We start from the raw sequence: 27,787 nt of genomic DNA on the forward strand, positions 1-27,787 counted from the left end.
ATATTTACTCCTATATTTTCTTCTCTTTTAATGCCTTAAGAAAAACTGAAAATTCCCATCAGAAATGAATATATTTTATAGTGATGTGAAAGTTTAGAAATCTTTAGAAATTTCTCCTATGTAGTCTTTCATTAGTCCCGAGAGTAATCAAATTCTCTATAAATAAGCTCAAATCGTCTCTTTCATGTAAGTGGAGCAAATAATCAAAGTTTTACATTCTCCAGAATGACAGAGTACTTTGGTCTGCTATTAAGAAAATATTACTCACCATCACATGCAGTAACGTCTAGACTCCTTTAAAAATTATAAGCTGCTTTCAGAGAGTGCAGGCAAAAAATCTGGTGCAATTTTACTCTTTTTAAAAACCAAAGTACTCTCTTAAAGGAGTTTATAATAATTCTCTTTTCTAAAATCACATCTCATTATACTGACTACAAAAATTTGAGGCCTTTTGTGGGACATTTTATTCAGAACACCTGTTATTCTCCTTTTAACACTTATTTTTCCAATCTCAAAATGTGGCAATAAAACTACAAAATTAACCTTAAGCAAATTCTTCTACCTTGAAAAGGCAACAATTTTTCCACTTATATCAACGATATTTTTAGTTTCATACTTCTGGACTGTTGCCAGAACTATGGGGATGAGTTAAAAAACACAGGAACAAAATCAGAGTAATTTAAAAGGAAGAAGAAAAGAAAACCTAATTGCAATGTGTTTACTAGCAATTTGGGGCTCTTATGCAGCCTTTCTGGTTCCTGTGTTGCACAAAAGACATATAGTACTTTATTACCTGTCCCTAAGAAACAAAGTATCAATTCTGAAAAACCTCTGAAGTTTTTTGGAAAGTAAACTTTCCTAATATACTAAAAGAAATTTACAAACCTCCGAATGTTCATCTCTCTCATCTATAAGTCTTTTCAGATGCAATACCATGTTTTTTAAGAGTGGTTCTATTTCCTCCTGAGACATGTCAGTCACTTCCATCCATTGTAGATCAAACACATTTTCCTGATTATGGGTTACCTTTAGAGAGCAACCAAAGTAAACAATTTTTTAAATGGCTAACACTTAAAAATACATTTAATTTTAGTATAATATTAGCTTAAATACTATATATCCCATATAATAAAAATATGAAAAGCAAATATATCTTGAAATTAATGAATGATGAAAAGGCTTCTACTAAAAATTATTTTTACTAAATGTAATCTTTAAATGAATTTAGTCAACTAAAAAATAAGATATTTAATTTTTTTAATTTCTTTTTTTTTTTCGGCGGAGGGGGCACACCGCACAGCGCGTGGGATCTTAGTTCCCCAACCAGGGATCGAACCCGCACCCCCCCCTGCATTGGGAGCACGGAGTCTTAACTACTGGACCGCCAGGAAGTCCCAAAAATAAAATATTTAATTCAAGGCATTCTTAAGGGAAGGTAATACTAATAGGTCTGACAACTGCTTTAACAAACTCAATTAATCTTTTCCTTCCATAAGACTAAGTTTATTGTACTTGAATTCAAAAGCAAAAGTTTTAATCCTGTAGGATATAGGTTATTGCACTTTTATACTTGAAAAGCTAAGTCTTTATAGATTCTGAAGAAGACACTGTCATAGAACCTTAGGAGAAAAGGATGCCCAGTATAAAGAGTTTTAAAAGAATGGAAAAGTTATAAAAGTGAAATACTTATTTCTTGCTTTCCATTTCTCACTGTGATTCTGATATTTTGCTTTAACTTTCACAATAAACAGCAAAAATAACACTTTCAAGAATGGTGGCAAACTTAGTAACTTGCGGTACTCAGCATTTATTCAAAATCAAATACAAATCACAAAGCTAACAGAAACAAACATATATATGTATATATAAAGGGAAACTACCAACAAAACTGTATCTTGTAGAGTACTAATACGCTTACTGTTGACAATATTACTGACCAGAAAGCGGGGCTCTTTGAATATTAACTAAGAGAAAAGATGATATATGGAACACAAAGTCATTTAAATAGAGAATATTTAAACACAACAATTCTCACTATTTAAAACTCTCTCCCTTTCCTTGGTTCTCTTTCTAATCAGCATGTAAAATTTGACATGCTGTAGTTCTAAAAACTCTAAAGTATACAAGATTAAAAGCCCAAGACTAGATAGATGCAGAAATAGCAGCTTTTAAAAACAATCTTAACAAATAAATATTAGCTTCAATTATTTGACATTGTACACTATGTCCTCCATTTAGGTTTTTATATGGATGTTATAAATCACTAATGTGTTTATAATTCAAGTAGTATCTTTAGTAGAAATTATGCTGTGCCCATTCACTGAAAAAAAAAATCACTGGAACGACGTAATACTAATAGGTTAGTATTATCATCTTATCTCACTTTAGTTTTGAATTACAGGCAGTGATCCACTTTGTGCTGCTTCCATTTACTATACTATTCACGCTGTGATGTTTAACAAAGAAATATACATTCCTCAAATAGCACTTTCTGCCTATATCCCTATGGATAAAGGCAACAGTACATCTGTAGTCAGCACTGTGCCATGTAGAAGATAATTCATTTAAGAAACTATGTCTAAAGAAAAGAAGATAATTTTTCTAAAAGCACAGTTCATCTATAATTGACTTTGATTTATTCTTGCTTAATCCATGACTGTATTTGGGGAGACATACAAATAAAACATACCACAAGCTTCATAAGAAATACATTAAAATTGTATACAGATTATTACCTCTTGAATATGTGCGGCAACTGCTGCTTTTGTATCAAAATCTAAACCTTGAATTCTTTCAATAAATTCTTCTTTTTTCTGACACTAAGAGAAACAAATAAACCAATCATTCATACTTTATAGGGTACAGTTGTTAATACGTTGTAAATAACCAAAAATTCATTAGGCTAAGAAGCTTGGCTACATTTTGAACAGCACAATGAGGGTTTTGTTTTGCATTTAAATGATCTCTAATATACTTACCTAATAAAAAGATAACAATTTAGAAATATTTATTTAAAAAGCAACATATTGAAAATCCATACCATTTTTACGCTGAAAAGTTGTAAGTTCTAAAGCGGGTAACCATTACACAAACCATCTAAGGTCAGTACAATATAATTAGGCTAACTTTACAAACAGAGCAGTAAAGAATCAAGAACTTGTTTCAGAGAGGATAAGTTACTTGCCAAAAAACACAGTGAGTCAGTGGCAGAATTCGGAATACAGCCAAAATGCTCAGTCAGTCTTTGCCTATCATCAAACAACACAGCCCTTTTTCTTGGAAAAAAAAATTTTAAGCAATTTTTACTTCAGGCTTACAATTCATTCTCACATCTTCATCCTATCAATCTCAATAAAAGAAACCTACTTTTGTGGCCCAGGTCAACACATATAAAGTTTAATACAATAAATATTTGATTTGTTTCTAACACAAAGTTACCAGGGGCAAAATTCAAGAATGTATATGCAAGTACACATGTATCAAGTGGAATAAAGGCAGCAATTATTTATTGTGTACCTTTTAAAAAACTTTAAACTAAAAATATTACAATGCAAACCTCATCTTTTTCTTTCCATTCAGTACTGAATAACAGTTTAACATGCAACTTACTCTCTGCCTCTTGTCTACATCTCTTATACTGCAATCCAACTGCGTTTAACTGTATTCTTACAGCTACCAAATGAGAAGTGCATACAAAACAGACAGCACTGCCTTGTCTAGCTTAGTTGCATCTCTTGGGCCAATTACTGAACTACTAGTGAAGACACTATACTCAAAAAAGAAAAATTGGCTCTTTGGTCAGTAAGAAACTTAGCAAGGTTCTGATTTACACTCTACACATTTATTATATCATAACATTTTTTAAACATCTTTATTGGAGTATAATTGCTTTACAGTGTTGTGTTAGTCTCTGCTGTATAACAAAGTGAATCAGCTATATGCATACGTATATCCCCATATCCCCTCCCTCTTGCATCTCCCTCTCACCCTCCCTATCTCACCCCTCTAGGTGGTCATAAAGCACCGAGCTGATCTCCCTGGGCCATGCGGCTGCTTCCCACTAGCTATCTATTCTACATTTGGTAGTGTATATATGTCAGTGCTACTCTCTCATTTCGTCCCAGCTTACCCTTCCCCCTCCCGATGTCCTCACGTCCACTCCCTACGTCTGTGTCTTTATTCCTGTCCTGCCCCTAGGTTCATCAGAACCATTTTGTTTTTTAGATTCCATATATATGTTAGCATACGGTATTTGTTTTTCTCTTTCTGACTTCCTTCACTCTGTATGACAGACTCTAGGTCCAGGTCCATCCACTTCACTACAAATAACTCAGTTTCTTTTTATGGCTGAGTAATATTTTATTGTATATATGTTCCACATCTTCTTTACTCATTCATCTGTCGATGGACACCTAGGTTGCTTCCATGTCCTGGCCATTGTAAATAGTGCTGCAATGAACATTGTGGTACATGACTGTTTTTGAATTATGGTTTTCTCGGGGTATATGCCCAGCAGTGGGATTGCTGGGTCATATGGTAGCTCTCTTTTTAGGTTTTTGAGGAACCTCCATGCTGTTCTCCATAGTGGCTGTATCAATTTACATTCCCACCAACAGTGCAAGAGGGTTCCCTTTTCTCCACACCCTCTCCAGCATTTATTGTTTGTAGATTTTTTGATGATGGCCATTCTGACTGGTGTGAGGTGATACCTCATTGTAGTTTTGATTTGCATTTCTCTGATGATTAGTGTACATCATAATATTTTATTTCTACTTCCATAAAATTTAATTTAATTAAGCACATTTCTATCAGTGCAGAAAGTTCCTCATCCTATAAAAGCAAAATTATTAGGATGATATAGAAATTAAATTAAATTTAAAATTAAATTTAAACTAATTTTAAATTAAATTTAAGATTAAATTATGAGAAATGTACAGTTCCCAGCTATGACTAGGAAGTCAGAGTTTTGGGGGGATGTGATAAAAACTACTAGGTTTAAAAACAAGAATTTTTTTGGTCTAGTAAATATTATTTGACAGGCATAGTGAGAACAATTAAGAATGACTTTTGGATAGTACATTTGTGGCATATATAAAATAACTAACTTTTAAGGTATGGTAACCCCAATTTTTAAATTTTATGCTTCCAAAAGTGACTTATGTATAGTTTGAGCCAATGAATATATATAAAATGGCAAGGTTATAATAAGTATGACTCACTGAAGGGTCCCCCAATTCAACTGCCATACCTTTGTCTGCCTTCAGTTTTAACACATACACTTCCATTTTCTAAGTCCTAGAGCCACTGTTTATTTATACTAACCTTTAAAACCTCACCCTGTAACACAGTCTCAACACAAATCAATGAGAATTCTTCCTTTACCTTAAAATACCCACGATTTGTACTAAATCTCACCTCTGTTCAAACTCTGAAAGTTTTAAGAATTCTGAAAATGTTTTATAAATAGGTTAGGTTTTCTTAAAGAATATCGAATGAAGTTGAAAGGTTCTTGAGGGCTAGAAACGAGAAAGTACCAAGACGGAAAAAAGACAGAATGAGAAGATTCAAACTTTGAAGTTGAATAATCAGAATATCAGTGTTGTCCAATACAAGTACTCACTAGCTAACTGTGGCTACTGACTATTGAAATATAGCTAGTGCAACTGAGAAATTGAAACTGTAATTTTATTCAACTGTAACTAATTTAAACTTAAATACCAACACGTAGCTAGTGGCTATTCTACTGACAGCCCAGCTCTAGAGCATAAAAAGAGTCTCGTGTTAAAAACAGAACTATAAACAGTTTTACTTCCAACTATAAAGACTCTTGTGAAGACTAAATCATCAGCAGCAAATTTTTTTCCACTTAAAACTAAGCTCTCTTTTATCTTTATATACAGTTTTTAAAGTGTTATGGGCACTAAAGTTACTTCTAATTCTATTACAGTAATTGATTCCTAAACCAGCAGATTATCGTGATTTCATAATTTCTGCCTCCTTTTGATCATCAATCCTCTTCCCTTCTGTAACACACACACATGCGTGCATAAATCATAAGGATGTTCCGGGAGAGGTTTTTAAGGGTACCTCTAGGGAAACTTGAAAAGCTGGGGCCTTTAAAAGCCTCGAATAAAAAAAAGAATAATTAAAAATTTTAAATGATTATGACTACCTGATAATATAACTAAAGTTTGAAATAAAGTAACAGAATGAGTGTTTTTCTTCAAAAACCTTCTCCTTAGGAGGTTATACAGTTATTTAAAAATTTCTAACATGGACTTTGAACACCAATGGCCCATCCTTAAGTCTTTCAGAAACTAGAGCCTGAAAAATTTATAAAAAGTTATTAAAATAAAAATATGAAGAATTATTTTAACTTACCTGAACTGCGCAACCCAGTAAAAGTAAAAGCAACTTTTTAACTTCTTCTGTGCCTTGTTCTGAAATAAAAACAACTACTAAGTACAACATTTTACTTTAGTTCAACTCTCTTACAGCGTAGTATTACTTCTAGAAGTGATACTCACAACAACTTGACCAAGAGATTAAGTTTATAAGTGCAGTGGAGAATTCAGAAAAGCAGCTCTGTGTGTGCACAATGTGGTAAGAGCAATTTTGAAGGGCTGCAGTACAGATAAAACAGCTTTCAAAGCTCTGTGTGATAAAGGATGCTAACTCTAAATCCACTACTTCTCCGTAAGTCATTATACTACACACCAGCATACCAAATTAGGAACCGCTACTATAGAGACATGCCACAGCCAGCCAAGATGGTTCCTAATAGGTCTGGCTGGCTTCTCTTAGGCCTATTGGTGTTTTCTTTCTAAAACACAGAGCTTATAGGATTCATCATCTACCTGTAAAATTTAAACGGCTTTCCCCTGTGTAGATTCATGAAAATCAAAACCTTAAGTATCAGTTACGGTGAGGCTGGTAAAATAAATGTATATAACAAGCTGGATAAAGTTAATGGTCTGTAACAGAACTGGACAGTACATTCACTGTCCAACAGCATTCAATTCAAATTTTCTTAAAACATTCAGCTGACAAAAAAAAACAAGTCACTTCTCTGGCTAGAATTTCACCATCAGGCCAATCTGTCTTCTTCTCAAACATTTCCTCCCACTCTCCATGAAATAACCTACTTTCTTAGCCACACTAATCACGCTTCCCCAGATATACATACATACACACACACACCACTGCCTTAACTTCTGCTACTACCTCTGCCTGTCTTTCTTCCCTACCCTTCGTCCCTCTAATGAACTACTTACTAATCTCATCACAATCCTAGGCACAGCTCTAACATCTCTGTGTAGTCTTCCCTGACCCAACTACCAGGGTCTCCAACCCTCACTAATCTACCAACTTTAAGAATAATCAATGGCTCCATATTTTATAAGCCTTAACATTTTTACATCTCTCTATTTTGCACTAATTATTACATGATTTCCCAGTAATCTGTGTATCTCTCGCCACAACACAAGACCCTCCAGAGCGTAAACCATTTTCTTTATATTCCTGGTCCCTCTAACTTGGTAATTACTAAATCCATGTGGAATTGAAAACAATTCCATTCTACATACAAAATGTTTTTTACATTTTTTATTTGTATATTAAAATATTCCAGAATATCTCGAAAGAGTATCTAAACTCCTAATTCACCCCATCTAACTGGTACTTTGCTCAATGAAAACAGCTGCTTGGATTTAGTTTTTATTTTGGTTTTATTTTTGTTTGTTTTGACTGAGGGTGAGACTGGGAATTGGAGAAGATATACTTGATTTGGGTTACATGTAGCCTGTAAGAATAAGTCCTTTGTTGAAACTGTTGGTAGCTGCTAATTTCCCCAACTGTTCAAAAATTAAAACCCTGAACATGTCACACTTAAAATCTGGTAAAGGGCAGAAACTTTGAAGAAAATAATTTAAATTATCTAAGAAACTGGTTCTCATCTTTTTTCCGCTCAAAAGTAGTTTAATATAAATTACAACATATAATCAGTAAAACCTCAGATTCAAACAACTTTGGCAATGGTAGATAGTAGCTATAAAACCTAGAAATTATTTCAAAATCACTTCTTTTCTAAAGTTATGTTCTTTTAAGCTTATAACTGCTGTACTTATATTCTATACTTGTTTATAAGACACTAAAAATCATCACAGAAAAGTATCGACTTGGTAGAGTCAAAAAAACACTGGACTTAATGTAAAATGTATGTCTGATCCCATCTACGACTTACAAATATTGTTTATTTTCTCTATATAAAATGGAATATCACCTCCAACATTCCCTATAGACTCACAAAAAACCTAGTGAGTTAATGGAAATTAGCAAGATCTTGGTAAGCATCATAATATTACACAAAGATAAGACTTTATTATCACATTATGCTAATTTTAATACTTACCAGAAAAGGGATTTTTGCCAATGATTAAGACATTTGGCAAAGACATCATGATCAACTGCTGCAAAGTCTCCTATAAAAAGATACCCAAAGGTTGTTATATGGGTAATGCTGACAGGATAATTACTTAACAAGCTATAACTTATGATTCGTGCACATCTCTGTAGGCATACTATACCTACAGAGGTATACTGCAATTAAAAAGCTTAAAAAAAGTGAAAAAAATGTCTAAAAAGTCTTAAATCTTTTGTAACTATAAGTTAATGAATTAAATAACTAAAATTATAACTATCAGATAGGTTTAAGTTAATAACATATCAAATGTCCATCAAACAAGTGTCCAAGTTGAACTGGTCTAATACCTATTACTTGGAAATCTGAATTTTAGGTATTAGATAATTAAACAACCTTCCTCAAAAAAAGATCAAGTATGTGTATTCTTTTTGGGTTTTTTTTTGTTACTTCTCTCTGAGAGAACTAAAAAATCAACTGATAGTAAAATTAAGAAAGCTAGTTAGTTCATTAAAAATCCTGTCTTATGAGTATTTCATGAAAGTGAGCTCTTCCTCAGTGACTCATTATTTCTCTCCTATCTACAATTCATGTTTTACTTCCTTTGACTTCTGTCAAGTTTTTTGTGACAAAAATATATACAAATTCTGATGGTACAGGATGATTCAGAAAATTGAATGCCTCCAAATTACTCATTTTGGTTATAGACCAAGTATGCATCTTCTGTTTATACGACCTCTTCTTTGAGGAAATGAGAGAACACATCATGTCTATCACTATAACTACTAAAAATGACATGCTACAAAGGGTCTGGGATGAATTAGACTACAGGATTGATTAGTTTAATGTGATAATACTGAATCTTTGCAAGATTATGAAATAACTGTGTCTTTACAATTTGGCTTTCACTACACATTCAGACATAACTAGTTGCTGAGGAATAATTTTTTGTAAGTATTCAATTCTTTCTGAGTCATTCTTTACTTAACACTATGATGAGGGAGCAAATAACCATGAAAAGTTAACCTGTATTACTTTTTTAAAGATGTGTGATTCTAGATCCAAAAAAGCGGTTTCCCATAGCCAGAGTGTGACATGACACCAAAGGCTAGGTAGAATTGATCTTTTATCTGTAATTCGTTGCAGATACGTATTAGAAAGTTTCAAAAAATTTCTTCAGTATTATATTTACTAGTCTTAAAAAAACTAACACCAAAAATATGCACACATTTAAAGAAAACTACATATTCAGTATGTGCATCACATTAGTAAATACAGTTAATAATAGTGTCAAAAATTGCTAAAATCACTTATTCCAAGGATTGATACTGAGTTTGGGTATTTAATAAATGAGTTTTCCCGTTAAAAGCAAGTTATGCCAAGATAAAATATTCTATAGCCAAGTATGTAACAGCTAAAATGGACTTAAAGAACTAAATTTCAAATTAATTGTAATTTTTAGTTTCCTTGCCCTAAAGCAAAATTTTCAGGGCTATATTTGTACATATTTAAAAGAAAGCATAAATAAGAGAGAAGCATTAAAAAAAGCAAACATTGTTTTGTTTATATCCTTTTTAGTGGAGATAATCTAAGTCAAGGCAATCTATTTTATTGATGTACCATGTAACATTCTATGTTGGCAGAGTTATAAGGAAATTGTCCAAGTGGGTACTAATCTTTAATATGGTTCACCACCTCTTTCTTACATCCTCTTCCTCAGGTGGCTCCCCACTTCCTGCCTATTCTGATACCTCATTCTCTGATGCTAACTTAGTCTCTCCACAAAGATAAAAGCAATCTCATATATTCTTTCATCATATGGTACCATCAGTGACCTCCTGTGTTAATACAGTTTGCTTAACCTTTACACTATCACGTTCGATTATATTTGGATGAAGCAAATTCAGACGTACCTCTGTGAATCTAAAGATATACTCTAGTATGGTGGAATCTGAATGCCTAGTATAGAGTACTATGGTAGAGTCAAGTCAGAACACTTAGGCTTAAATTTCAGCTCCTTGACTTACTATGTGTGTGACTTTTGCTGAGAAGGGTAAGAAGTGAAACAAAAGTGTAAATTTTTTTTAATGGTGGTTATTATTTTTTAACAAATTTATTTTATTTATTTATTCATTTATTTTTGGCTGCTTTGGGTCTTCATTGCTACACACGGGCTTTCTCTAGTTGCAGTGAGCGGGGGCTACTCTTCACTGTGGCGCGCAGGCTTCTCATCACGGAGGCTTCTCTTGTTGCGGAGCATGGGCTCTAGGCACGCCAGATTCAGTAGTTGTGGCATGCGGGCTCAGTAGTTGTGGCTCGCAGGCTCTAGAGCACAGGCTCAGTCGTTGTGGCGCACGGGCTTAGCTGCTCTGCAGCATGTGGGATCTTCCCGTACCAGGGATCGAACCCGTGTCCCTTGCATTGGCAGGCGGATTCTTAACCGCTGCGCCACCAGGGAAGCCCAAATGATGGTTATTAAATATTAGAGTTAATGAAGAAAAAATCTACCTTTTACTTTATTTCCAAGTACTGATTTTGTTATGTCTGAAAGTGCTAATATTAGGTAAGGCAGCTAAAAATTATACAAATTTTAAAAACCCAAATTATTCTAAAACCTCTTATTTGGTTCTATGGGTTCTTCAGAGAATTCTACCTACATTTTTGTAAAAATTCCTATTTCCCAATTCCGATCTTACAAGTAACATTAAAAAATACACAAGACATAAAAGAAATCAGAGGTTAGAAAAACTGATTATTGTTAAAGCTCTACTATATCATCCTGAGACTTCCCAGACTTCACCTAGCTCTAAATATGTTCATTACTAAGGTGCTAAGAATGGAAAAACAATACATAAATTAGTCCAAGATAAATACTCCTTTGTTAAGCAGGAGCTACAATTAATTTGTTGTTAATTAATGGGTTAAGAATGATAACATATGTAAATGATAAGTGAAGAGACTTCAATTTGTTAGTAAAGTGATAAGAAACCTATTTAAAAATGTATAGAAAAAGAAAGAATTTTAGCAATACAACGGAAAGGGGAGAAAGTTTTGAGAAAATCAGGACAGCCACTCATTCAACAAATATTTATTTCATGTTTATTATCTGTCAGACATTATTCTAGATACTGGAAATAAAGCAATGAAGAAACAAAAATCCTTGCTCCCATGGAATTTACATTTTCGTAGGGGTAGAAAGAAAATAAGTAAATGTTTTTGGTGATAAGGGCTAACAATAAAAAGAAACCAGGGAACAAGAAGGAATATTGGTGGAGGTGGAGATAAGGAGAAGGATGCAATTTTTGAACGATATGCAAATATTCAAATATAAAGAATTTGAGAATTTTCAGGACCATTAAAGCAAAGCTTCACTGAATTGGTAGAAAATCTATCCTGGTATGAAGACAGTCCAGAAAGATTTGCAGAACATCAATAATTAATAAAAATAAAGACAGAACAAGAAAGAAATGGCAGAGATTATCTTAATAGGAAAATAATAGTAGAAGTGCTTTGAAAGATACAAGTCATTTCATTCCTATTATTTTTAACTGGCTTTATATAACTTTTCTATAAAAATGGTATATTAACTATTTTTTTAGTTTTAGTTTAGAAACTTTTAAAACTGATATACAAGTTTCTGTGAATTGAAATTCATGTTGCTAAAGCACTGTAGGAAAGACTATTTCAAGTTTGTGCCAGACAGACACTAGAGACTATTCAAAGACAACTTAAACCAGGTTTCTCCTCCTTCCTGCAAGTTATAACACTTCCTTCACAGTAAGAACTTAAACAATACTTCTGGGAAAGGTCTGGGCTCATTTCCCTTTCTTGAATCACACTGAACAAAATACTAAAATGAAAACTATACATTTCTAAGGTACTAAATATGGGCTTCAAAGATTTCTAGAATATACTGGAATGACAGTCTCTCCTTTGAGACTCTAAATCTGTTTTAAAAACTCAAACATAATTACATTTATCATACTATTTATATTCAGCCTTTTATCTGTATTACTAGTGAAAAGAATTAAGACTGTTTTATTATATTTTAGTAGGATGTAGAAAAAAATTAAATGAATGATGTTAAAAGGAAAGAAAATCTGACCAAAGTATCAAAAATACTCCAAATGTTGCTTATTATAACAGATGTTAAAGAAAAATCTTAAAAAGTACCTGCTTTCTCTGGCAACTAAATTAATGGTACTAGACCTAATTTTTACTTTTACTATTAGTGACATCAAACATGCAAAAACTTCCTAATAAATTTCTTAATTGTAAAGTGTTCTTGTCTTTTGGGCCTCAAATGATTCAGTTCATTATTTTAATGGTGGATGAAGAACCACCTTGCTTCTTCTTTTTTTTTTTTTTTTTTTTTTAAACGGTACGCGGGCCTCTCACTGTTGTGGCCTCTCCCATTGCGGAGCACAGGCTCCGGACGCGCAGGCTCAGCGGCCATGGCTCACGGGCCCAGCCGCTCCGCGGCATGTGGGATCCTCCCACACCGGGGCACGAACCCGTGTCCCCTACATCGGCAGGCGGACTCTCAACCACTGCGCCACCAGGGAAGCCCCCTTGCTTCTTTTAGTATTTATTTAAACTGCAGCTTGTGCAGTCATACCAAACAATGGCTGCTGACAGAATCCTAAAAATGTACTAAGATTTTTACTTGTAAACTGTGTCTCTGATAATCAAATTCACCTTCTCGCCTTCATTCACAGGAATAAAAATAACTTAAAAAAAAATCAAAGTGCCAAGGTAATTTTCCATAACATCTATAATTTACTTATTTTCTGACTTGAAAATTTTTAAATATTTATTTGCAAGACAAAAAGAGATGCTTGCTATGTATCAAGCAATTATTTGAAAAGGTCTGAATTGCCACTTAAACGTAATGAAGTGTATGTTCAACAATCTTTCTGATAATCTAAAGTTACCAGTTACTTCTCTCAAGACCTCTCACATTCACTGTCCTTATTTATCACAATCAAAATTATCTGATTTAGTTATTTATTTGTCTATTATCCCTCTACGAGAAAACAGGGCCACGGCCTGTCCTGTTTATCACTATAGCCTCAATGCCTTGGCATTCAATGAAAGGCAGCAGAACAGAAGGGCAACCTGAATATTGCAATTTTTACTGAGCTTTTACATGTTCCACATCATTAAAATAAAAAGGAAGAATACTAACACTTAAATTAACTTATCATTACTGAAAAGATACACTGAAATAATTCCCCCCACTAACAATCATCTCAGGGTATTCTGTCAATTTTCTTCCTCCCTAAGAATCATTTTTGCAAGATGATCTTGATGCTTAACAACACATTAAAAAACAAACAAACCTGGAGACATCATACATTCATGAGTTTTAACCTACCCAAACTCACTCCTTCTGCGAGTCAGAACAATCAAATGTACAAAATATTTTACCTCAAATACTTTTTCTGAGGGGTGTATGAGATACAACAAAATACTTTTGATTGTTTTAGAAAGATTTTCAGGAAAATTTTGGTTTTCCCAACAGTCAGGTAATTTAACAGATGACAATAACTGTACTGATTTGGCCTTTAATTTGAAATCTGTCAATATATTAAACTGGGTCATGTCTATCTTGGTTTTACACATGAAAATAAAAAATCATTTTAGTAAGTCAATTAATCATGTAAATAAGATGGATGACCTATTTCTGAAGATACCCTAGAAGTGCCTTAGAAAGATTTTATGGAAGACTATGAAGCATGAAAGGAAGCGGGTAGAGAGGGTTTGGTAAACTGGTTCAGTGGTACAAGCGGAATTTCAACGCTCAGTAATATTTTGTTTTAAGTATCTGAAACTACGTTGACAAAATGTTAAGATACTCAATCACTTCTAGTTCTAAGTTACAATAGTTCAGTGATATTCAAACTTAGATTAATGAAAAGAAAAGGGTGTAAGTGGTCATCCTGCAAATGTTAATGAAATATTTACAGGTGTGTCTAAAAAAATGGTGACAAATCAAAACAAATCAAATCATTAATAATAATATCATCTTGGCACTATTAATATTTGGGCTTCTCAATTTTAGCACAACTAACATTTTGGGCTGTATAATTTTTTTTTAACATTGATACAATACAGTTTAATATATAATCCACATTCATCTTTCCACATTTGCCACCAAAATATTCTTTATAGCTTTTAGGGGGAGAGATTCAGAATCCAACCAAAGATACATTGTCTCCGCTTGTCACATCTCTTTAGTCTCCCTTCATCTAGAACAGCTCCTTTGCCCTTTTTAAAAAATTGTTTTCAATGACGTATACATTTTCTAGAAATCAGACTTGAGGTATAATGTACATGCAATAAAAATCACCAATTTTATGTGTACAATTTAATGAGTTTTGACAAATGTACACAGTTTTGAAACCACCATTTCAGTCATGATATCAACATTTTCATTATTTCAGAAAGCTTCCCTGTGCCCCTTTGCAATCAATTCCCTCAAGTATGTTTTTGACATTCCCTCTTTTTAGAAGCACTTTATTTTGTAGGCTTTAGTGATACCACGGCTTGCCTAGTTTTCCTTCTGTATCTCCTTCTTGGTCAGCTTAGCCAGTTTCTCCTCCTCTGTGAGGACAGGAATCTTGTTTGTTATGTTTGCCACTTACGACCACATCCCCAGCACCTAAAACAGTGTCTGGCTCAGGAAACATTGCAAGACGTTCATCTCTATTAATTTATGTAATGCTCAGCTGCCAGCTAAGTATTATCTTCATTTTATAGATGAAGATGTTGAAGCTCAAGGAAGTAATTTGTACCATTGATACAACTGCTACATAACAGAGCCAGGATTTAAATACATTGTATAAAATACATTTTGATTATTATATCGTTAATTAAATATTTCACATTATTAAATATTTCATACTATGTCATATTAAAGACAAATATGCAAATATTTTAAATATCTGGACTCCAGAATTTAAGATAGATTTTTATACCACTTTGTCCCTGTGACATAAAAGTTAAGCACATTTACTGAGAGAACTACAATTCAATGTGATATAATGTTTTGGATTTGACAGGCACGTTTGTTTGGGCTGGATAATTCTTAATCACAAGGAAATGTCCTGTGCATTGCAAGATGCTTAGCCACATTCCTGGTTTCTATCCATTAATGCCAGTAGTACTCCTAGGTACGACAACCAAAAATGTCTCCAGTCATTGCTAAATGTCCCCCAGGTGATAAAATCACCTTCCACTGAGAACCTCTTATCTAAACTGTTGAACTGATGGATTTTATAATTCCCTCATCCCCAAATCTCTCTGTGACTATAACTTTATTAAATTAATATGATCAATACAAAGACAATTTCAATACCTAGCTTGGGCAGGAGGAAGACAAAGAACAAGAAAACAGTAGCTTAATAAAAAAGAATGAAACATTACTACATGCTACAACATGGATGAACCTTGAAATCATTATGCTAAATGAAAAAAGCCAGTAACAAAAGACCACATACTGTACAATTGCACTTTTATTAAATGTCTACAATAAGCAAGTCTATAGAGACAGAAAATAGATTAGCAGATGCCTAAGGCTGCGGTGGTGATGGTGGTGATGATGGTGATGCATGTGTATGCAGGGTTTGGGGAAATGGGGAGTGACTGCTAACAGATACAGGGTTTCTTTTGGGGGTGATAAAAATGTTCCAAAATTGGTTGTGTAGATGGTTGTATAACTCTGTATATATACTAAAAACCACTGAATAGGACACTTTAAATGGGCTGTACAGTATGTGAATTATATCTGAATAAAGCTGTTAAAAAAAAAAGCAATAGTAGTCAACACAGAATTAGGTTGCACTGACAAATGATTTAAGATTCTGATAAAGAAATCCCCTTGCCTTTTATGTCTTCTTTCCCAAGGAGTCTCACTAAATTTTCAAGAAAAATTTGCATCTCCCTAAAGATAGTGTGAAACCAAAGATCTAACAACATTCTAATAAGGGCAAGATTGATGAAGATTGTCAAAATGAGTCACTGCATCCCTTTATCTAGTCTTTTGTTTAATGTATCTAGAAATACTGACACAAAATAAGAATAAAAGACAAAACAGATATAATATAGAACCTAACTCACTCAAATCAAAGAGAGGAAAATGAGAGAAGGAATACTGGAAAAAAATTTTTTTAAGTTTATAAAAAAACCTAGCACAGACTTTTATTTCTGGCAATGAGGAATACTAAATATTAGAAAGAAAGGAAGGAAGGAGTTCAAAAATGCTGGATTGCTTTTTAAAAATCTTTTAAAATTTATTGACTGAGCTCAAAAGAAAATAAAAAGTAACTGTTAAAAGATAAAACGAAATAGGGGCTTCCCTGGTGGTGCAGTGGTTGAGAGTCCGCCTGCCGATGCAGGGGACACGGGTTCGTGCCCCGGTCCGGGAAGATCCCACATGCCACGGAGCGGCTAGGCCCGTGAGCCACGGCCACTGAGCCTGTGTGTCCGGAGCCTGTGCTCCGCAACGGGAGAGGCCACAACAGTGAGAGGCCCGCGTACCGCAAAAAAAAAAAAAAAAGATAAAATAAAAAACTGAACCCTGCAAATAAGACACAGAAGAAGCTGTTCTTCTTGGCCTTTGCTTGAGATTGAGGAGGGTTGTTTCCCTAAGAATCTGCGATAATGTAGTCCCAGTTAAAAAATACATATGTGAACACATAAATACATAATTTACAAACACACAAATGCAGAAAAAGAGATCTAGAAGTACATACATTCAGGTGCTAATAATGGTAATCTCCAGGCCCTGAAATTATGTTTGTATTTTCTCATTTTTTCTAGTTTTCTATATACAGCATACAAGCATGCTTCTACAATAATACAAAGCTGCTTAAAATAAATTAAATGAAGTGTTTCAGGCTTGGCTGCACAAAAGGAAACAAATCCTCTCTGAAGCAATGCATCCTTGGCCCAGACCCAGAAGTATTTTCCCACAGATAAATTTCCCCCCCACAAAATGAGCTCACAATTAACACACACACACACACATACACACACACACACACACACACACACACTGCCAAAACAGCTACCACCATGGGAAACAGCAAGCAGAAAACAAAGGGCAGATTCAGATCCCCATAGATCTGATTTCAGATTTTGTAATTATCCAACATAAAATGAAAAATAGACATTTTTAAAATTTCTGAAGAAATAAAGGAAGGAAAAAATTTAAAAAGAATGATTAATAAACAAAATGAAAAAGCAGATGAAAAAGAACCAAACAGAACTTCTACAAATGAAAGCTATGATTACTGAGAGGCAAAACTTAATCAGTGGGTTAAACAGAAGATATGAGGGGCAAATTATCAAACTGGAGAGATAGTCTTGAAAAAAAATACTCAGGATGTAGCACAAGACTGTAAACTGTAATGTAAAAGAAAGTTTAATAAGCATGGAGGATAGAGTAGGAAAGTCTAATATACACGTAATAAAAATATCTGAGGAATATCAGATTAATAGAAAAGAGGCAATATTAGAAGAGACAGTAGTAGCAACCAGGAGAGAGAAAAAGACAGTTTAACCTAAGAACAAATCTTTGACTGATAGCTGGTTTCTCCAAAACAAAAAGGACTCCAGAGAGAGAAGGTAAAAATCTGCAAAACACTGAGAGAAAAGTAATCGTTAACCTAAAACTACATACCCAATAAAATTACCTTTCAAGAACAAGGGTGAAATAAAGGCATTTTCAGACATTGATAAACTTTACTATCAACAAGTCTTCTCTAAACAAACAATTAAAGGATGACTTCGGTAAGAAAATAATACCAAAGGCAGGTCTGAGATACAAAAGAAAACCATGAGGAGGAAAAAGAGGAAAACATGTAGCTTGATCTAAAAGAACACTGATTTATTTAACACTACTTTCAAGATTGAATTTATGGGGTTTAAAAACAGAACTAAAATACAAAATAAGAACAGCTTAAAAATCATAATGGGGAAATTAAACATTTTAAGGTCATAGTACTAATACATAAAAAGTGTAAGGTATTGATTACTTTTGGCCTTTGCTATGAAAAGTATGAAAAGTAAAATTTCAAGGATAGCCTCCCAAGAAACAGAAGTGGGGTGAAAAATTTTAAACCAGTAGAAAGAAAAATATGTAGAAACAATTATAAATGGTGTAATTTCTCCAGAATAATATATCAACTTTAAAGTTGTTTGCACTGAATAACCTAGTTTTAAAGTGTATAAAGGAAAACTTGACAAATCCATCATAATAATGGGAGATTTCAACTCATATTTCTCTATAACTGATAGATCAAGAGGCAAAAGTAATCAGGCTGCAAAAGTTTGAACATTACTATTAACAAACAAGCTTGCTCTGACTCTGTACCCAAACAATTAGAGAATACACTCTTTTTCAAGCACACATGGAACTTTAATGAAAACTGACAACATATACACCAAGCCAAAGTTATTATTAACAAATGTCAAAGAATCATTATCATACAAACCACTTTCTTTGACCAACAATCAAAACCAAAAAAGACTGCTTGAAAAATACCATGTGTTTAGAAGCATACTTCTAATGAATACTCCTAAGTGAAATAAAAAATGATAAGAAAAATTAGAAAATGACTAAAACTAAGCATTTTAAAAAATACAACATACCAAAATTTGTGTGATACAGCTATAGCAATTCTTTGAGGCATACTGATAGCCTTAAGAACGCTCACATTCAGGACTTCCCTGATGGCGCCGTGGTTAAGAATCCACCTACCAATGCAGGCGACACGGGTTTGAGCCCTGGTCTGGGAATATTCCACATGCCACAGAACAACTAAGCCCGTGCACCACAACTACTGAGCCTGTGCGCCACAACTATTGAAGCCTGCACGCCCTAGAGCCCGCACGCCACAACTACTGAGCCCGCGTGCTGCAACTACTGAAGCCCACACGCCTAGAGCCCGTGCTCTGCAACAACAGAAGCCACTGCAATGAGAAGCCCGTACACCACAATGAAGAGATGCCCCCGCTCCTTGCAACTAGAGAAAGCCTGCACACAGCAACAAAGACCCAACGCAGCCAAAAAAATATATAATAAAATCTAAAGAAAAAAATGCTCATGTTCAAACTCTGAAATATGCATCCAATTTAAGTTAAAAAAAGGAATAAAAAGTATATTTTTCAAAGGCAAAATTCTAGTAGGCTAACAAAGTGTTGCACTATATAAATTCTCAGGGAATTTTAAAAATTTAAAATTCATAAAATACAAAAATTATCTGTAAATTAGATAATTATGAAGTGCATGCTTGTATCTTTAACACTGCATAAGAAATAAACTGTGTTATTACTACTCAACCTCCAGCAAACAGACCAGTATCTGGTATATAATAAGCATTTAGTATATATTAGGTGATCGATACTAAACAACACAAAAATGTGAATATGCAAGGAGTTATTAAAATACTAGATTAAAAAAAGAACAACTTACCTGGTAATAAAATTTTATCTGTCTCACCAAAATGGACAGATTATGAATTCTAAGTGAGGCATCATTGTTGACTTTTTTATTTACTCTCTGACTCTCCGATTTAGGATTACTGTAAGAAACAAAAACAGAAATACTTTAAAAGTTATATAGAAATATACCTATCAACTTATAGATGACTAAAAATAATCATATAATACATTTTTTCTTTAAACAACTGTGTATTCATCTTCATTAACAGATGATCTAAAAGGACATATGATTACTCTGACATGTATTCTGTGCTTTTAATTGATATAAATGCATCTGATATTTCAAAGACAGTGGCAAAATGTAAGTCAGATGTTGCCCTTCATTCTCATTTTGTCTCTCCACCTTCCTGCAATGAATAACATTTTATTCCTTTTGAGTATATATATTTCCACCACCCAAAATAAATCTATTTAAATCAAGAATGTAAAATATAGGCTGATAACCAATAAATGTTGTATCTTCTCACTGGAAAATGGAGACTATATTTGAGTGGGCAATGTCCCTGAGAAATTAAAGAGTGAAGTGATGACACAAGAGAACACGTTTATCTTTGGTAAACTTTGTAGATTCAATAAAAGCAAAGGGTTGAATGAGTTTGAAGTAGCAGAAACTGAACAAGAATAATAAGTAGGACACCATTAAGAATGAGAAATTCAGTGACACCAAAAACAAAGGCAAGAAAAGCAAAAATAAACAAGCGTGACTAACATCAAACTAAAAAGCTTCTGGACAGTGATGTATACAATCAACAAAATGAAAAGGTAAACTACTGAGTGGGAGAAAATATTTGCAAATCATATATCTAATAGGGGTTAATGTCCAAAATATATAGAGTACTCATACAACTCAATAGCAAAAAAAAAAAAAAAAAAAAAATCTGATTTTAAAATGGGCAGAGGAACTGAATAGGCATTTTTCCAAAAAAGACATACAAATGGCCAACAGGTACATGAAAAGGTGCTCAACATCACTAATAATCAGGAAAATGCAAATCAGAACCACAAAGAGCCTCACACCTGTTGGAATGGCAATCATCAAAAAGACAAGACCTAAGTGCTGGTGAGGATGTGGAGAAAATGGAACCCCTTGTGCACTGTTGTTGAGAATGTACTGGTGCAACCACTGCGGAGGTCCCTCAAAAACTTAAAAATAGAACTAACATATGATCCAGCAATCCCACTTCTGGGTATATAAGCCAAAGGAAATAAATAGGATCTCAAAGAGGTACTGGCACTCCCATGTTCAGTGCAGCATTATTTGCAATAGTCAAGATATGGAAACAACCCAAATGTTCTTCAACAGATAAACGGATAAAAAACATAGGAAATATATATATATATATACATACACACACACACACACACACATACACATGTATATATAGAGAGAAGAATATTATTCAGACATGAGAAAGAAGGAAATCCTGCCATTTGTGAAAACATGGATGAAACTTGAGGGCATCATGCTAAGTGAAATAAGCCAGAAAGAGAAAAATACTATATATTCTTACTTATACGTAGAATCTTAAAAAAAAAGTCAAACTCATAGAAACAGAGAGTAGAAAAGCAGTTGCCAGCGTCTGGGAGTGGGGCAGTTGGGTGGGAATACGGAGAGGTTGAAAAAAGGATACAAACTTTCAGCTGTAAGATGAATAAGGCCTAAAGATCTAATGTAAAACATCATAACTACTGTATTATATAATTGAAATTTGTTGAGAGTGTAGAACTTAAATGTTCACATACACACAAAGGTAAAAATGTGAGGTGATGGACATGTTAATTAACTAGATGGTGGGAATCCATTCACATGTATACATACATCAAACCACCACTATATACACTTTAAATATAGTACAATTTTATTTGTCAACTGTATGTCAATAAAGTTCAAGAAAATTTAAATTTTTAATTAAAATTTTTTGTTAAAGAATGGGAAATTTAAGTAAAAGTGGTGGCACCAGAACAGAAGGGTAAGTTAATGCCAGAACATAAGTAAGGATGATCTAGTTCCTCATTAGGACAAGGAGGGCAAACTAGAAAAAGACATTGCCAGGTGAAATGGCAGACAGTAAATCAGGATTCCCTATGCAAGGGCTGAGTGCATAGTATCATAAATCAGAAACCTAAGAAGTTGCTGGGACAGAGTACTATCCTACGACTTTAAATGCAGGCACCTCCACAAAAGAATGCAGAGAAGTAAAGAAACTGACACTTATCCAATAGAGAATAGGAACTGAACAGAAACCTCTCATTCCTTAATCCCTTCCTTTTTTTAACACTGTCTATTGCACTCCTAATGCCTTCAGTTCCTTCCTTAGACAGCACTTCATGGTGCTTTATTTCAGCAATTCTTCTGTTTTTGTGGGCTATATTTATCAATATTTACTGTATTAGAAAATAAAACAGAAAATTTCACAATTATTTGTTTACTTATTAACTCATTAAAAAAATAATAAACCTATTACATGCTTACAAATACCAAACCAAAATAAATTTTAGTGAGAAGACTGGCATTGTTTCACTATTTTTACAAATCTTTTTAATATCTGGTTTAACTTAAAAGAAGAGGCTGATGTTCATCTTTGCTTCTGCATTCAATCTACTGTTTGTGTTATTTTGGTTCATGTATATGAAGAAAAAATCAGCCTCACATGGATATTTAGTTAGAAGTAGAAAACTCCTATGGACCCTCTGAAAGGATCCTCAAACCATACTCTGAGAACTATTGCTTTTACTTCAACTATTCTCTTGCCAGCCCTCCCAACATTGCTCCTTCTGTCCTTTGATCACATTCATACTGTCAATCCCTGACAATGGATCAGCTCAACCATCTACACTGAGATTGCTCATAGTACTAAGTGAGAAAATAATACAACTAAACTCAGCTAAAAGATCAAATAGGAAGGAATAGTTAGTACCAGATTTGCCCTTTTGCCATCAAGAATTAGAAAACTGGGGCTTCCCTGGTGGCACAGTGGTTAAGATTCCGCCTGCCAATGCAGGGGACACGGGTTCGAGCCCTAGTCCAGGAAGATCCCACATGCCGCGGGGCAACTAAGCCCATGTGCCACAACTACTGAGCCTTCTCGCTCTAGAGCCCATGAGGCACAACTGCTGAGCCCATGTGCCACAACTACTGAAGCCCGCGCGCCTAGAGGCCATGCTCCGCAACAAGAGAAGCCACCCTAATGAGAGGCCTGCGCACTGCAACGAAGAGTAGCCCCCACTCACTGCAACTAAAAAGAAAGCCCGCGCACAGCAACGAAGACCTAACGCAGCCAAAAATAAATAAATAAATTTATTTTAAAAATAAAATAAAATAAAAATAAATTTAAAAAAAGAACTATAAAACTGGACAAAACATACAAAATAACTACTTTCAGACTTTGAACAGCAAGTAATGCAAGACTGTAATCCCTGGCAAAGCAGTAAGGTACTTTCCAGGATGAGGTATAAGGAGGGGTAGCCCACGTCTCGCTGAACTTGAGGAGACAAAGTTTGGAGTTCAAGGGAGTTAAAGAATACCAGACACAAGGGAGCTATACAAACAAAAAGCTCCCAAAATATGCCCTTAAGATTTTGGCTAAATACTAAGTTATACATATGTACCCTAAAACTCCAGGAGGCTGAGCAGAGTACAGGCACAGAAAAGCTGGAAGCTAAACAACACCCAAAGCTCACAAAGTGCAGAGGAATTTAAGTTCCGAACAGCCAGAGTAAATGCCTAGAGCATTAGTAGAGACCTCAGAAGAGTCGTGTCTTGGAACTAAACTAGCAGTTAAGTAAAAGCTATTCCAGAAGCTCCCTAACAAAGCTGTTAAAACAAGCACTGAAAGGATCAAGCTGGGAATTCCCTGGCTGTCCAGTGGTTGGGACTCTGTGCTTCCGCTGCAGGGGACATGAGTTCAATCCCTGGTCAGGGAACTAAGATCCCGTCTGCCATGCAGCATGGCCAAAAAAACAAAACAGAAAGGGATCAAGCTGATTGCAAGTAACTTGACAACCTGCCAAAACAAAATTCAACACTGCTAAAGAACAAGATCCAGACACCACAACGTAATAATCACAATGTCCAATATAAAATAAAAAATTACTAGACATGCAAAGAAGTAAAAAAAAAAAAAAAAAAAAAAAAGTGATTTGTAACCAGGAAAGAAAATGGAAACAGTTAATAGAAACAGATCCAGAAATGAAAGAGAGCATGGAAAGAGTAGGCAAGGATTTCAAAGCAGCTGTTATGAATATACTAAAGGACTTAAAAAAACAAACATTATGTGGAGAAAAATGTAAACTACTTTTTAAAAACCCAAATGGAACTTCTAAAGCTAAAAAATACAGTATCTGAAATGAAAAATTCATTGCATATGCTTAACAGAAGATAGGAAACTATAACAAAAGGTTAGTGAACTTGATACACAGGAAAAAAAAAATTCCAAAGCACACAGAGGGAAAAAAAAAAAAACCTGAAATGAATGAAAGAGACTAAATGACCTATGGGGCAATATCAGACTTACAGAAAAGTTGCACGGACAAGTACAGCCTTTTTCCTAAACCACTTGAGAATAAATTGCTGACCTGATACCAAATAGTCCACAAATATTTTGGTATTTATCTTGTACAAACTATCAAAATTGGGAAATTAACAATTATACAATGATTATAATCCAATCTTTAGAATCCATTCAAGTTTGTTGTTCCAAATAGGAATGGATTTATAGGAAAAGGATCTAGTTCAGAACCACACTTTGCATTCAGTAATCTGAATTGCAATCTTTAGTCTCTTTCAGCTGGAACAGTTTCTATCTTTCCTTGAAATTCATGACCTAGACACTTTAAAAGGTTACAGGACAGTACTTTCATAGAACGTCCTTCAGTTGGGTTTGTCTGATTAAATTGTATATTACTCATAATTAAGTTCAGGTTATGTATCTGTGACAGGAAAAAATACAGAAGAGATGCTCTGATCTTCTCCAATGCACCCCAAGAGGTGGTACATGATTTCAATTTAGCCCATTAGTGATGATATTCACTTTTATCACTTGACTAAACTGGTATCTGCCAGTTTTCTCCATTATAGTTACTATTTTCCTCTTGTAATTATTATTTTGTGAAGACATACTTTGAAACTATGTCAATAATCTGATATTCACCTACCTTCAATTTACTTATGTGTGTTTGTTTGTTTACATTAGTATATACTCATCATTCCCCATAATTATCAGTCGATCAAAATCTATTACTGTAATTACATTTATAACTACCAGAGATTGCCTTTTCATTTTGTTGACTGTTTCCTTTATTGCACATAAGTTTTTTAGCTTAATGCAATCCTATTTGTCTATTTTTGCTTTTGTTGCTGTGTTTTTGGGATCATATCCATCGAGTCCTTTTTCAAAACCACTTTATAATTTTCTCTAGGAAGGCCTTTTATTAGCTATAGTCTTAAATACCTTCTAGTTTTTGCTGTTAGTGTGAATGTAACATTTTAAAAATATATTTGCTAGTAGGTTACTACTGATATGTAAATGCAATCAATTTTTGTGTATTGCTCTTATCTTTTAGAAACCCTGCTAAACTCTTAACAGGTTGTTTGCTGGTACTCTTGCAGGTTCTCCTCAATAAAATTTGTAGTTTATCCATATTGATAATCAATTATCCCAACATCAATTACTGAAGAGCTTATTGTTTCCCACTGATCTCTACGATCATACTAGATTCCCATGTAAGTGTGGATACACTTTTGGAGTCTATTCTGTTCCTTTAACCCATTTGTCTATTCCTATGTCATTAAAACCTTCTAAATACTACTATACCTTTATTGGCATACTGATTCTATTAGAGCAATTCCCTCTCTTTTGTTTTTGCTTTCTAAACTGTCCTGCTTAAAATAAATAAATAAATAACAAGTAAATTGTCCTGCTTAGTCATACATGCTGCTCTTTTCTATGAATGTTAGGATATTTATAAGATTCTATGAAAAAGCTTGTTGAGATTTATTAGGATTTTATTAAAAATATTAATTTGATAAAGACTGACATTTGCATTAGTAAAATTTTAAAATTTCCCCCCAAATGTCTTTACATTTAAGCAGGATTTTTCTTCCTCCTTGGGTTTTTGTTTGTGAAATAGATTTGTTTTCTATCACATTGGCTACCTGGTCATTGCTAGTGTATAATAGGAAACCTGTAGTTTTTGTATATTGCACTTCTGACTGACCACCTTTCAAAATTTAGTTTATTCAGTTCATTTTCTTGGATTTTCTCAGTAAAAAAAATACTGTCAGCAAATGACAGTTTTATCTTCTCCTTTCCAATCATACATCTCATTTCTGTTCCTTTACTTACTGTATTAACAAATAATAATGGAGATAAGAGCTATCCTTATCTTGTTCACAAATTTCATGGGACTTTTCATGTTTTGCCACGAATGCATAATGTTCACTGTAATTTTCTGATGAATACCTTTCTTCAAATTAAGTTCCCTCCTCTTCCTATCCAACATCTTAACTGGTGCTGAATTTTTCCTACATCTACTCCCATCTGATTCTTCTCATTTAATATGTTAATGTAGTGAAATACATTGTTGCCTTTTTAACACTGAATCATCCTTACAATCCTAGACTAACTACTCCATCAGCCCCACCCCACAGTATAACAACTAATCCCCGTTTTTGGTACATCATTCTATCATGGGTCTTCCAATACTAATTGCCTTTATGCCTCTCACTTTCTCACTAGAATGTAAGCTCCCTGACAGCAGGGACCTTATCTTATTCTCTAAAAATTAGCATATATCCTAACCAAATGTTTGAAATAAATAAAAAGAATAAATGATCTGAGACAAAGCACAGTGGTTTTTTTTTTAAGCACAGTGTTTTAAAAATTGTTGCTTACTATTAAGAGTTATGAAATGACATTCTCCAAGCTAAAAACTCATTTGGCAGTCTGGACTAGACACTCCCTACTAAGTTTGTGTCCCAAAGATCAGTTGAGTAACAAGAGTCCTAAACCACAATTTGAGATGTACAGAACAAGCAAGAGTAATAGTAAAGTGAGTTAAATCCAACTTGTGACTGATTTATACTTAAAGCAAATAATGAGTAATGAATTGCCAAAAGCAAATGGCAGTATAAGTGGAAAAGTGGGTCTCTTAGGTAAAGGTATCACCCAGAACTAGTTACTTACAAAAACAAGGAGACTATACTGCAGCAGTCAGATCATGTGTCATGGCAGAGAAAAGACAACAGCATGGTCAGGAGGTCATGGTTAAAAATTCAGAGAGCTGAAGGGAAAATCCTGTTTTATGTAATCAACTTGGTACATGTTCTGTAAGTTAAATCCTCACTGAGTACATACTGTGGCTATATTACTTAATGTTTAAGAGCTTAGTTTAGTCACGTTATCACTGTGGAGAAAAGTATGTTTGTAACTGGGAAAAGAGAGTAGGAATAACCCTAGTAAAAATGTTAGGTATACTACAGTTATGTAAATTTCATTTGGAATCACGGACATTCAGTAAATATCTTTTCTCTCTAGTCTTCTTCCTTCTTTTTATTTCTATTTTCCTTACTCTATATTTGAATTCCTTTAAATTACCTCTCACCCATGACTATCTCCTAAATGATAACACTTAGACCTAAAAAATACTTTAGAGATTATCTAGTTTCACTGTAAATCAGAAAATTGAAGTCCAAAGTAGTAATTTACCTAGGCTCTTACAACTTTTTCCCTTTACTCTCTCTTTCAACCTTTTCTCTTATCATTCAGGACAACAAAGAAAAGACAGAAAGAAAAAGGTTTCGGCAATATTATCTATAAAATGCACGTATACAATAAATCATTGTTTTTATTATATTGTTTG

The 27,787-nt window shown here is 33.9% G+C and overlaps 1 protein-coding gene across 8 annotated transcripts in view; it reads right to left on the reverse strand.

Annotated features, from left to right (window-relative positions):
- The window catches only part of CCDC88A (coiled-coil domain containing 88A), a 128,125-nt gene that overhangs the window by 78,631 nt on the left and 21,707 nt on the right, over positions 1-27,787 (reverse strand). For all 8 annotated transcript variants that reach the window (XM_024118995.3, XM_024118999.2, XM_024118996.2 and 5 more), the window contains exons 3-7: positions 19,899-20,007; positions 8,411-8,480; positions 6,382-6,440; positions 2,736-2,819; positions 886-1,026 (exon numbers count right to left, since the gene is read on the reverse strand). In XM_024118995.3, the coding sequence (XP_023974763.1) occupies positions 886-1,026; positions 2,736-2,819; positions 6,382-6,440; positions 8,411-8,480; positions 19,899-20,007 (463 nt within the window). The remainder of the gene's footprint in view (positions 1-885; positions 1,027-2,735; positions 2,820-6,381; positions 6,441-8,410; positions 8,481-19,898; positions 20,008-27,787) is intronic.

The sequence above is a fragment of the Physeter macrocephalus genome, chromosome 12, assembly GCF_002837175.3.
Source record: "Physeter macrocephalus isolate SW-GA chromosome 12, ASM283717v5, whole genome shotgun sequence".
In the NCBI taxonomy this organism is placed as follows: domain Eukaryota; kingdom Metazoa; phylum Chordata; class Mammalia; order Artiodactyla; family Physeteridae; genus Physeter; species Physeter macrocephalus.